The sequence below is a fragment of the Phacochoerus africanus genome, chromosome 15, assembly GCF_016906955.1.
Source record: "Phacochoerus africanus isolate WHEZ1 chromosome 15, ROS_Pafr_v1, whole genome shotgun sequence".
Taxonomy (NCBI): domain Eukaryota; kingdom Metazoa; phylum Chordata; class Mammalia; order Artiodactyla; family Suidae; genus Phacochoerus; species Phacochoerus africanus.
Window position 1 is genome coordinate 56,544,164 of NC_062558.1, and position 13,427 is coordinate 56,557,590.

Sequence of the window (13,427 nt, forward strand, 5' to 3'; positions counted from 1 at the left end):
TTGTCTTTTCTAGGGCCACACTCACAGCATATGGAGGTTCCCAGGCTAGGGGTCGAATTGGAGCTGTAGCCACAAGCCTACGCTACAGCCACAGCCACAGCAACGTGGGATCTTTAACCCACTGGCCAGGGATCAAAACCTGCAGCCTCATAGTTCCTAATTAGATTCGTTAACCACTGAGCCACGATAGGAACGCCACAGAGGTATATTTCTGATAGCAAAAGATCCTCCAGCCCTAAGATGTAGAAAGGACTGTTGGCTATTGCCACAGTAGCTTCTAGGCACCTTCAACATCAGTTATCAGGGGGGCTCTGTCTGAACTGTTTGCTTAGAGGGATTCTTCTTTGCAAGGTAGCAGTGACCTTAAAATGTGCCTGGGTATATTTGAACTCACGGGCATCTCAATCTTCAAGAAATCAAAGGTGGTTAATCTTTTTTTTTTTTTTTTTTTTTAAACTGGTGGGGCTAGGATGTAAAATAATGTTGGTTTTTGTAATAGTATTGGGATTAAGTCCAAGAAGACGTGATTCTGTGTAAGCTGGAATTCCGAGCACTGTGTAGATTGTGTGTACCTGACCTTGGGCCTTGTACTGAGACAGCAAGAGTAGGAGAATGCTGACAGTGTCCTGAGAGCATTAGGTCTAGTGCATCAGCATCTTAGATGGATTCATGTGCTGCGGAATTCCGTGATGAATTTTGCCAAATCAGTTTCCAAAAGGAAGAAATGTATTTCTAGTCATGAAACAGCAAGCACTTCTGTTCTTGTTCTTTCAGGCTGGGGAGGGTGCGTTGCCTCATGAATTCATGGAAGGCGTGGAGGGAGTTGCTGGTGGTTTTATTTACACCATTCAGGGTAAGTCAGCTGGTTGAAAGCTGAAAAGCACAGTGAATCCCAGCCACCTAATCTTCATACTTTTGACATGAAAAGTATTCTCTCCTTTTTTTGGTAATTAAAAATAATAGTTTTACTGACATATAATTTGTATAACACAGGCTTTACCTTTTTTAAGTGTTTGATTCAGTGGTTTTTAGCGTATTCAGAGTCCTGGAATCATCCCCACTAATTCCAGACCATTTCCATCACCCCCAAAAGAAGTATCTGTGTTTTTCTTTTTGAGTGATGTTCCTAAAAATATCCACATGTACGAATTTCTGAGAATTTATATCAGTGATCTTTAAAAAGAACCAAACAACTATTGCTGGAGTTCCTGCTGTGGCACGGTGGGTTAATGACCTGGTTTGTCGCTGAGGAGGCACTGTTTCAATCCTTGGCCTGGCACAGTGGGTTAAGGATCCGGTGTTGCTATAGCTGTGGTGTAGGTCACAGCTCTGGCTGGAATTCCATTCCTGGCCTGGAAACTTTGATATCCCGTGGGTGTGCCTGAAAAGGAAACAATAAAAAACTATTGTTGATGCCATTGCTGTTGGTCACTTGTCCTTATCATCACTTATGGAACAAAGGTGCCCAGCAGGGCTTCTATGTGGCTTCTCAAAGCTCTGCACATCATGGGTTCCTGTAAAAGAATTAAGACCCAGCTTCCCCGAAGGCTCATGATGACTGGGGACAACAGAAGCCGCATTCTAAGAGGCAGGGCTTGGAGTTCCCGTCGTGGTGCAGTGGTTAATGAATCCGACTAGGAACCACTAGGTTGCAAGTTTGATCCCTGGCCTTGCTCAGTGGGTTAAGGATCCGGCGTTGCCGTGAGCTGTGGTGTAGGTTGCAGACGCGGCTTGGATCCCGTGTTGCTGTGGCTGTGGCGTAGGCCGGCTGCTACAGCTCTGATTCAACCCCTAGCCTGGGAACCTCCATATGCTGTGGGAGTGGCCCTAGAAAAGGCAAAAAGACCAAAAAAAAAAAAAAAAAAAGAGGCAGGGCTTCAGGGGGCCCCTTAATAGTGCAGTGTTGAGGACAAGGTGTACCCCTCTGTTTGAGGCCACTGCATGTGGTTTGACGATATGAATGGGCTTGGCTTTTTATTTCTAGCTTCCTTATATACAGTGTCTCCTCATAGCAGTATTTCTGTTTTTACATCACCCCTAAGGGTAGGCTGGAACAGATACATAGGTTTTGCCCACAAACTTGCCATTAGAAATCGATTTATAATTTAGGGATCCTTGATTTTCATCCAGAGGTTTTTCATAAAACTGAGTCCACTCTGCCAACGAGGGTACTGATTTAGCCCACCAAAGGCTGGCTGAGGGGGCTCAGCCCTGGGGGAGACTCTGATAAAGGAGTCTGGCACTTGGGGGCTGGGTTCAGGTGTAACACACCATTGCCTTGATGTCTAGCACCTTCCTTTCTTTTGCCAGTTAATCAAGTACGTACCATCGGGGTGTTTAAAAACCTGAGAGGCCCTTGAGACTTCTGGCACTAAACTGTTGTATAGGGAGCAGCCTTTGTACCCTGAACAACTGTCTTAAATTTTCTCTCACTGAGGCTAAAGGATTAAGGTTAGGGTGAGATAAAATCTGAGGCTCTGTGTTTTATTTCGAAGAGTCCTGTTGTGGTACTCAGGTTCTCAGATTTTGTGGGACATTAGCGTGTCTGGCTGGACTCTAAGGTATAGGGTTAAAAATCTTCTGGATTGGAGCTCAGATATCTGTGTTTTAACAAGGTGGATTTAATGCCTCCAAGGTTGAAAGGCTGTAAACCACACGATTCTTGTAAATTGCACATAGATGATCAGATTTAAAACACACACAGATTTATTTTTCAGGTATATGCAGCATAGAACAAAATGTACAATTTGTTAATGAAAGAGCCTTTGTTTATTTTATTGTCTTTTTAGGGCCACACCTTGGTATATGGAAGTTCCAGGCTAGGGCTAGGCAGCTCCTGGCCTACACACAGCCACAGCAATGCAGAACCCAACCTGCAACTGTGACCTACACCCCAGCTCACGGCAATGCTAGAATCCTTAACCCACTGAGTGAGGCCGGGGGGTCAAACCCATGTCCTCATAGATACTAGTCAGGTTCATTAACTGCTGAGCCACGACAGGAACTCCAAAAGAGCCTGTGTTTAATTTCTGCTCTTGTTGTCAACCATTTTCCTATTACCGTAATTTTATAACACTTTCACTTTGCTTCAGGTATTAAATTGTGTGTATTTTTGCTTATCTTTAAACTAAAAGGATGTTACGATAGAATCTAAGAGTTGAAAGGGACTGGAGGTCATTTAGGCCTGTTTCTCAAGGGGTCCTTTGTGGTCCATTTGCATCAAAGTGACAGGAGTCACAGGTTAGAAATACAGATTCCTGGGCCCACCCCAGATGGGCTGGCTCTTGAGGCTGGGGGTCTGGGAATCTATATGCCAGTAAGCATTCTTGAAAACCACTGATTAGTCCAACTCCTTTTACAGAAGAGCTACTGAGGCCCGGAGCTGTGTAACTTGTCCCGGATCACAGATGGTAGCAGAGGTGGAACTCAAATAGAGTCCTTGACTCCATCCTCCAGGCTTTCTGTTTGCAGTTCCTGAGAGTGGAGTGCTACACTCTCACTTTCCCTTTCCCATCCCTCAGCCACTCACTTTTTTATTTTTCAGAAATTTTGTAATAATTGGAGACAGTTGAGAAAATCCTGCCCTAGTGAAAGGTTTGCTGCCTTTCTTGAGGACAGTCCTTGCACAGATGTGGCAAGTGACTCACTAGTTGTGAGCTAATCATTAACATGTCTTTTAGGGAATTTGCATCATGGCGCAGTGGGAATGAATCCAACTAGTATCCAGGAGGATGTGGGTTTGATCCCTGGTCTCATTCAGTGGGTTAAGGTTCCGGCGTTGCTGTGAGCTGTGGTGTAGGTCGCAGGCGCAGCTCGGATCCTTCATTGCTGTGGCTGTGGTGTAGGTGGGCTGCTGCAGCTCCGATTTGACCCCTAGCCTGGGAATTTCCCTATGCTGCAGGTGCGGCCCTAAAAAAGCCAAAAAAAAGAGTCTTTTAAGTATATTGGTAATAATTTTCATTATGAAATATCATCAGTAAACCAGAAACAGGTGCTGTAAGAAACATCCATGTACCTGTTGCTTAGAATTGACAAATGTTTCCATTTTGTCACACTTGCTTCTTTTCATATTTTCCATTCTTGTTTTTCTACTCCATATGTACATAACTTTTAATAACATATAGTTTTGATTAAAGTATTTTATAATTTATACCCATAGAATCATATTGTATATGTCAATTGGCAAGATGCTTTTTCTCACTGGACATTATATTTCAGTGCTATTCCTCATAACATCCAAGATCAGGCTAATTTTTTTAACTGCTCTATTCCATTGTGTGAATGTACTACAATTTAGCATTCTTCATCGGTTGGCGTTGAGGCTGGTTCCATTCTTTTCGCTGTCACAACCCAGGCTGTGATAAATATCCTTGCGAATGTATGAAATACCGTCTCTAGGGACCTGTCTCCAAGTGGACTTCAGGAGGCACGCCTGTAGCCTGACTAGGTGTTGCTGAACAGCTCTCCAAAGTGGGCACATCTGCTGACCCTCCCAGCGACAGTGTCTGGAGTGCCCTTGTTCGCCCTCGGCAGTCCTGACAGCTGTGTTTATTAGGTTACTATGGGAAGAGCACTGGGGCCATGTTACAAATTCTGGGTCTAAAGTTTGTGATAGCATTTTTCTCCATCCCCCTTTTCCTTTCAGAAGGTGATGCTCTCTTAAAAAACCTTCATTCTCGCCCTCGAAGACTTATTGATCACATAAGCAGTCTCCAGGAGGAAGATGCCTTACTGAAGGAGGAGAGCAGCCTCTACGACGACATTGTGTTCGTGGACGTTGTTGACACTTACCGAAATGTTCCTGCAAAGTTACTGAACTTCTATAAATGGTAGGTCATAAAAATGTCGGGTAGGTATTGTTTTGTTTTTCTTTTGGTATAGAAACAATTTATCAACATCAGACCAGTGAGTTTGTTTGATTTTTTTTTTTTTTTTTTAAACCCATGAGCCTAAGAGACCTGGGTTGTGATTGATTGTATCCTAGTTCTTTATGAGGACGGATCTTCTGAAATACTGCCACTTTGCTGTTTTGATTAGCAAATCCATAATGTGAACGATGCTAATCTCTCACAAACAAGGCAAAAATTGACTGCCTTTGAGTCATTGCTACGTGCCACAGTTGTTGTCTCAAGCCAACATTAGATAGACATCGGTGAGTTTGAAAATGGTCCTTTTTTAGTCATTTTCATACCCACTCACCTCCATCCCCCACTTATTTATTCGCTCACACCCAGGCTACTCATCTGAATTCTGTTCTGCTGAACATCTGTGTTACATTTCCATTCTCTCCTCCCCCCATTTAAAAACTACTTGCCCTAATTCCAAAACATTATATAAGGCGAAAGTCAATAACCCTTAGAATCTACCATATTACTACTTCCCAGGCCCTCCAGTATTTCTTGGGTCTTGGTGGTAACTCTTACTTTTATAGCAAAACCAACAATAATAATATGTAATAGTAACTGCTATTAATTGAATACATATACTCATTAATATTATTAAGCTTCTCTAGGGTCCCATAATTCGTTGTCGAGCCCCTTGATACTCTCTGCCCTGACTTTAGAACTAAAACCTATTTGTTGAGGTTAGTTTTGTTCTCCAGGATGTGGTCAGTCCTAAGGCATGTGCGTTTGAAAAGAATGTATATTCTGAGGTTTGGATGTCATGTCCTGGAAATATCAATTAAGTCCAGCTGTTGTTTTGTCTTATTTGGGATCCCTGATGCCTTTCTGGTTTTCTCTCTAGAGGATCTGTCCATTGATGTGAGTGGGATGTTAGTCTCCCACTGCTATTGTATACCCCTCAGTTTCTCCTTTTAGGTCTGTTAGTATTTATTGTATGTGTCTGGGTGTTCCTATATTAGGGACATATATATTGATGAGTATAATATCTTCTTCTTGAATTGATCCTTTTATCATTAGTGTCCTTCTTTGTGGCCTTTGTTTTGTTGTTGTTGCTTTAGTATCCGTTGTGAATTTTTATTCTTTACCCTTTATTTCAACTTCACTACTACCGTGTGAGTCCAAGTTGCCATCACCCCCACCTGGAACCCTGCAGTGACCTAGCAGGGCTGTGGGTGGGGACCCGCTTCCCAGTAGCCCATCCCCCATCTGCCCTCCACATGGCAAAGACATCCTCCTTATTCAAATAGCTTCATTTCAGTTGATTCTTCAGTGTCTTTATCACAAGTTTATTTCTAATTAGCAAATAAATATTTTGTATGGCCTCACTAGAAATAAAAATTTAGGGTTATACTTTTTGTGGTGGACCCGTTGTTAAATTCACCATTTTGTGATCTGATGAAACTTTCTCCAGATTTCTTTCATTCAAATGTATGTCATCAGACTGATTCCCTAGCAAGACTCTGGGTTTGTTTGGTTTTTTTTTGGGAGGGGGGAGGTAATTCAAATACACTTTTATTAACCAATGCATCTCTTGATGTGGCCTCCTCTTTGTCCTCTGGAATAAGATACCTGTTTGAATGTTTCCAGTCCATTTGGTTGAAGGTGGTTCAGCATGTAGTTGTAATTTTATTGTTTTTATGAGGGAAGTTGAGCTTCAGTCCTTCTATTCTGCCATCTTAATCCCATCTCCAGGACTCCGGTTTTTTAACAAAGACGTACAGAGATTGGCAATGTGAAATCAATTTTGTCTCTAGTTGCCATTATATTTTTTAAATGTCTAGATAAGTGAAATCACCCTCTTGTGCTTTCCACAAGGTTATTTGTAATAGTTGGATTGCTGCAAATCACTTACAAGGGAAAATGCATTTCAGTAATATAACTCAGCTATTTAAAAACCATAAAATATCTGATATATTGATATCTAATAGAAATTGCGAAGAACAGATTCTGCTGTACAGCAGTGTTCTGTGTGAAAGGCCAAGAGTGACACCTGTCCCCTCATCCTGGGCCTCTTATTAAGAACACAAGAAGGGAGTTCCCGTCATGGCTCAGTGGTTAACAAATCTGACTAGGAACCATGAGGTTGCGGGTTCGACCCCTGGCCTTGCTCAGTGGGTTAAGGATCTGGCGTTGCCTTGAGCTGTGATGTAGGTCACAGACGTGGCTCAGATCCCACATTGCTGTGGCTGTGGTGTAGGCTGGCAGCTACAGTTCCAATTCGACCCCTAGCCTGGGTACCTCCATATGCCGCGGAAGTGGCCTAAGAAATGGCAAAATAAGGAGTTCCCATCGTGGCGCAGTGGTTAACGAATCCGACTAGGAACCATGAGGTTGCGGGTTCCGTCCCTGTCCTTGCTCAGTGGGTTGACGATCCGGCGTTGCCGTGAGCTGTGGTGTAGGTTGCAGACGCGGCTCGGATCCCGTGTTGCTGTGGCTCTGGCGTAGGCGGGTGGCTACAGCTCCGATTCAACCCCTGGCCTGGGAACCTCCGTATGCCGCAGGAGCGGCCCAAGAAATAGCAACAACAACAACAAAAAAGACAAAAGACAAAAAAAAAAGAAATGGCAAAATGACAAAAAAAAAAAAAACCACAAGAAGGGCAGTTCCCATTGTGGTTTAGCGGGTTAAGGACCCAGTGTAGTCTCCATGAGGGTAGGGGTGCAGCCGTGAAAAAGAAAAAACGGGGGCAAATCTTCAGCACATGGGATAGACCTAGAGATTCTCATACGAAGTGAAGTAAGTCAGACAAAGACCATATGATAGCACTTATTTGTGGGGAATCTAAAATAGGACACAAATCAACATATCTGTGAAAAAGAAAGACTCCTAGACATAGAGAACCGATGTGTGGTTGCCAAGGGGGAGAGGGGTGAGGGGGGATGGAGTGGGAGTTTGGGGTTAGCAGATGCAAACTGTAATACATAAAAGGAATAAACAACAAGGTCCTACTGCAGAGCACAGGGCACTGCATTCAGTAACCTGTGATGAGCCATAATGGAAAAGAATACATCTATGTGTAACGGAGTCACTTTGCTGTGCAGCAGAAATTCGCCCAGCATTGTAAATCAGCTCTACTTCGATAAAATTAAAAAGAAGAAAACAAAACACCAGGGGCGAGGGTCAGATGTTTAATAGCCCTGCTGGCCTGACCGCATGGTGCCTAAGAAGCATTTGTTTGATTACATCCCCCTTGTCCAGATCTTTTTTCATTGTGTTCTTTTTCCTTTATACCTTTTAAAAATTGGCTTGGCAGCTCTGTGTTATGCCACTCAGTTAATATCGAGTGAGGACAGTATTTGGCAGAAACAGTTCTACTGGAGCAAGTGCTCCCAGCATTGGAGAAACTGGAGACGTGCACCGAGAGCACTGGGCTGGTTTGGTAACTCCTTCGCTATAGCACTGTCGCCACATTGGTGTCTCTCCGTTTCCTTGTATGGACGCCCTAACTTTCAGTCCCCCTTCTCACCAACAGGACTGTGGAGACAACCAGCTTTGATCTGTTGCTAAAGACAGATGACGACTGTTACATAGACTTGGAAGCTGTTTTTAATAGAATCGCCCTCAAGAAGCTGGACGGGCCTAATTTTTGGTGGGGAAAGTAAGTATTGTTATTAGCCCAGCAGTGATCACTACATGTACCTGAGCAAAGTAGGTCATTTAAAATGAAATATACAAGTCAGTTTTCATAAGAAAAATGTGGTTGAGATAGCAAATTTCCCTATTAGACTCTTTTTGGGTTACGATATTTTAATAATCTACAGTGGGAGGGAGAACAGCTCTTTGAAATGGAAAACCTCAGGCTACTATAATGAAGGAGTGGAAATGATGTGGCTTTTATCCTCAGGCCCTACAGATTAAGTGCTACTCAAATTAGAAGCTGCTGTACATTAGAATAAATGTGTGACACATTTCTGAAACCATTTTCTGTGTCTTTTTAGGAACGCAGTATGGATCGGTGGTTGTTTTTTTTCCCCCATTTTGGCTGCCCTGTGGCACATGGAATTCCCAGGCCAGGGATCAGATCTGAGCGGCAGCTGCAACCTGCACCACAGTTGCAGTAATGCCGGATCTTTGAACCCACTGCACTGGGCCAGAGATGGAACCTGCACTTCCGTAGCTACCTGAGGCCACTGCAGTTGGGTTCTTAACCCTCTGTGCCACAGCAGGAACTCCAACATACCAGTCTTTTATATAAGACACTACTGGATAAAGAATTCCTTTCCTTAAACTAAAAACAAACAAACAAACAAACAAAACAGAAAACTTTCATGCTTTCCTTGCTTCTGTAGCTTACCTCTGTGCAGGGGTCATTAAGGACTTAAGAACACGAAGCAGCCAGCTCATTTTGCATCTCAGTTTCAGGTTGAATTGGGCCGTTGACCGGACGGGGAAGTGGCAGGAGCTGGAGTACCCTGGGCCAGCCTACCCCGCCTTTGCCTGTGGGTCAGGGTACATGATCTCAAGCGACATCGTCCGCTGGCTGGCCAGCAACTCGGGCAGACTGAAGACCTACCAGGTAACTGAGGTTTCTGGCACACTCGTCACATCAGTTTCATCTGCCCGGCAGCTCATCACTGGAAGCAGAGCCAGCCTTCCTCAGGGAAATCGAGTTACTCTTTGTGTATCATCAGCCTCAAATATTGGCTCTAAATTCTGCTCCTTGGTCTTCCTGGAGCCTACTTATTATGTTTTCAGCCTCTATTTAAAGGTGTAGTCCCTGGAGGCATGTAAAGATTTATATTCATGGAGTTCCCGTCATGGCTCAGCAGTTGGCAAACCCGACTAGCATCCATGAGGACTCGGGTTCGAGCCCTGGCCTCGCTCAGTGGGTTAAGGACCCGGCGTTGCCTTGAGCTGTGGTGTAGGTCACAGATGTGGCTCGGATTCCACGTTGCTGTGGCTGTGGTGTAGGCCGGCGACTACAGCTCTGATTAGACCTCTAGCCTGGGAACCTCCATATGCCACAGGTGCAGCCCTAAAAAGACAAAAAATATATATATATATTCATAAGAAGAAAGATTAAGCTTAATACTGATCCTTCTTTTGCTGATTCTGAGAACAGTGTCACTAAAACAGCTCTGCCTAGTTTTAGATCCACTCTGTCTTCCATACTGTTAGTGCTGGAACTGGAAAGTCCAGGAGAAGAGGGGCACCTGCTCGCTGTAGTACGTACACGTGCTTAATGTTCCCGGCCAGTAGCTTTTGCTTCATGTATCAGTGTGAATGCAGGCTTGGCATTTCATGTTAGAATAATTATAGAACAAGGTAGAAAGATTACTTATGCAAATGGGTGTGGCCTTGTCTTTACAGATGAAATGGCCTTTAATGTTTGCATTTAAACTTCACGGGGCTTGTACAGGGTGAAGATGTGAGCATGGGCATCTGGATGGCAGCCATAGGACCGAAGCGATACCAGGTAAGCACATCTGAGCGGGTCTGGCCTCAGGGTTCTGTGGTGTCAAGAACTGCAGTTTCTCGGAGTTCCCATCGTGGCTCAGTGGTTAATGAATCCGACTAGGAACCATGAGGTTATGGGTTCGATCCCTAGCCTCGTTCAGTGGGTTAAGGATCCGATGTTGCCATGAGCTGTGGTGTAGGTTGCAGACGGGGCTCGGAACTGGCGTTGCTGTGGCTGTGGCATAGGCTGTGGCTACTGCTCCAATTCGACCCCTAGCCTGGGAACCTCCATATGCCGCGGGAGCAGCCCTTGAAAAGGCAAAAAGACAACAAAAAGAAGAAGTGCAGTTTCTCTATCAGACCTGGGGTAGAAACAATGGTGTGAAGGTGGTCTAGCATCCTCACTGTGCTCTTGACTTAATTCACTGTAATCCACTTCAGTCTCATACAATATTTTTCTGAGTTTAAACCAAAAGGAAATGTTCTGAATGGAAGTTCTCCTGCCCACAAAGAAGAATGAGGTTTTTATTTTATATGTCTGATCAGAAATTCTTTGCAGCTTTAAAATTTAAAGCATCAGCTGACTTAAGATTCTGGCAATGGGATGGTCCAAGGTCTCAGCCCGTCTGACTGATGCAAATAAAACAACCAGATAAAATGTTATGAGCCATCTTTGAAAATACATTGATAACTGAGCCAGGAAAAAAATAATAATAAACATCTGCAGAGACCAGAAATGGAAAGTAGGAGGCTTGGGGAAAAAAGCACAAAGCTGGCCTTTAACTCAGAGACTTCTGCTGATTCTGGCAGCTCCCACTTTAGCCACAGAAGATGCAAGGGACAGCAGGAAGGCACGGTGCCTGCTGCAGTAGGGACTCTCAGCACCTGGAGCCTGAGGTGCAGTGCAGCCTCAGGTGCACAGGAGCAAACCCAGACTGGCTCCGTCAGCTCTCTTAGGCCTGCTCCTTTGTCATGCTTCAGTTCCATCTTTTGATTTATTTAATGTTACATATAATTATTTTCTGCATGTGATCTTTCTGACGTCTATCTATAGTGTTTGCATTTCTGATTCTGTAGTTTGTTCTTTCTGCAGACTATTGCTTGTGGAACCTGTTTCCGGATATGTTTAGAAGCTTTTTTTTAATTCAATGAATTTTATTTATAGTTGTACAACCATCATCACAACCTAACCTTACAACATTTCCATAAAAGTTGTTTTTATTGTGACCTTTTGTTCCTTGGAAGCTGAGGTTTATCCCAGAGAGGATTTCCATTTTGGTGCCATGTACCCAAGGGCATTGCCATCTTGACCTGTCTCCGTACTTTTGAGGCTCCACAGAATGTGACTCCAGACACACCTGCCTAAGTGCGGGCTGTGTTTCTGGATGCTCAGGGTTCCATCCCACCTGCCCAAGGTCAGAGCCGAGACAGACAAGGCCTCCTCTGAGCAGTTGTCTTTTGTTTTTTTTGTTTAGGGCCATACCTGTGGCACATGGAAGTTCCCAGGCTAGGGGTCAAAATGAAGCTACAGCTGCCGACCTGGGGCCACAGCAATGCCAGATCTGAGCCATGTCTGCAACCTACACCACAGCTCACAGCAATGAGAGATTCCCTGACCCACTGAGTGAGGCGAGGGATGAAACCCGTATCCAAATGGACACCAGTTGTGTTTGTTTCCACTGAGCCCCAACAGGAACTCCTAACAGTTTTAATACCCCAAGACTGGGCCCTTGAGGCACAGCTCCCTGCAAGGAGAGATCTGGTCCGCTCCTGTCCCTGGGTGTGGCCTGTTGACACCTAGCAGGGCCTTCAAGGCACACGCTGACTCCAGGACCTTCTACTCTCCACTGTCCTCTCCTTTGCCACCAGTTGAGCCATGCTTTAGAAAGACTTTTTGTATCGTATCCCACATTTTTATGTGCTCAAATTGAATGGGATCTGTATTCTGCCATATTGCTAGTTCAGAAGCCAGTCCGTAGAACTGACAAGACTCCGTCTTCATCCCTCCTACTGAGTTTCCCAGCACGGACTTTGCTGTGACCTGGAGCAAGGTTCTTCTCTTTTGTTTCTCATTTGTAGAAAGGAAGTCATTCTTACCTCTTGAGGTTATTGTGAGAATTACACCGGAAAATATTTATAGAGCACTTGGTGTCATCCCCAGAATACCATGGGCATTCATTCCCTCAGAATTCTTGCTATTGTTCCTGCTGCTGTTTGGCCACCTCATCTGCAGGAGCAAATGTGAACCTCTCCGTTTGTGGTTTCCGCACTTCCTTTTCATGGAACTCCCTTTGCGAAGCCCTGAGGCACATGCTGCATTGTTGCTTTATTCCATGGCCTCAGGGTCACCGGTGCGTGCTTTCCCTTCACCCCAGTGACCCAGTGGCTCACACACACACTTGTCTCTGAGGTCCCAGCTTCCCCCAGTCAGCCTCCGCTCTGTTTCTTCCAACAGGACGGGCTGTGGCTGTGTGAGAAGACCTGTGAGACGGGGATGCTGTCCTCGCCTCAGTACTCGCCCCAGGAACTGACACAGCTGTGGAAGCTGAAGGAGCTGTGCGGGGACCCTTGTCAGTGTGACGCAAGATGACGCTGTGCATCCTCGGTGTTAAAGGTCAGGGTGGCCCGGAGCCTGTCTGAGGAAAGCCCAATGTTTGGCCTCGGACTGTATTGCCTTTCAGGACAGTTCTTGGCTGGCACTTTGACCTGTCACTCAGTGTGGTGTTTCTTAATGTTTGCACAAAATTTCCTTTTTAAAAAATCAACAGATCCTGTGGCATAGGAAAAATTGTACCTATATATTGGAAGAGGACTTGACAAGTACCAAATTGCTTATAAAACAAAAAATATTTCTAAATCCTGGTGCGTTATTTCTAGTTAGTAATTTATTACCTATCAATCATTTTTGGTTAAAACTTGGCCTCATTCAGAAATCTTTAGTAACTGAAAGTTTGAATTTCAATCTGGATCGGAGAATAGCTCTGTATAGCATGATTAGGATAATTAAGGGCCAAAAAAGAACTCACAAGATGCTGTATGGTCACTCGTGAGCAGTGGTCACTTATACCAAAGTGGGGGGTTTCTGGGGGTCATGTCGGACTTTGTGGATCTCTGAATGAAGTGGGC

At 44.5% G+C, this 13,427-nt stretch overlaps 1 protein-coding gene across 3 annotated transcripts in view; it reads left to right on the top strand.

Annotated features, from left to right (window-relative positions):
- B3GALNT2 (beta-1,3-N-acetylgalactosaminyltransferase 2) overlaps nt 1–13,158 on the top strand; it is a 58,267-nt gene extending 45,109 nt beyond the window's left edge. For all 3 annotated transcript variants that reach the window (XM_047759480.1, XM_047759481.1, XM_047759482.1), the window contains 6 exons: nt 775–853; nt 4,646–4,829; nt 8,377–8,502; nt 9,261–9,420; nt 10,264–10,320; nt 12,757–13,158. In XM_047759480.1, coding sequence (XP_047615436.1) covers nt 775–853; nt 4,646–4,829; nt 8,377–8,502; nt 9,261–9,420; nt 10,264–10,320; nt 12,757–12,891 — 741 coding nt within the window. In that variant the 3' untranslated portion in view covers nt 12,892–13,158. The remainder of the gene's footprint in view (nt 1–774; nt 854–4,645; nt 4,830–8,376; nt 8,503–9,260; nt 9,421–10,263; nt 10,321–12,756) is intronic.
- Nucleotides 13,159–13,427: the final 269 nt, after the last annotated feature.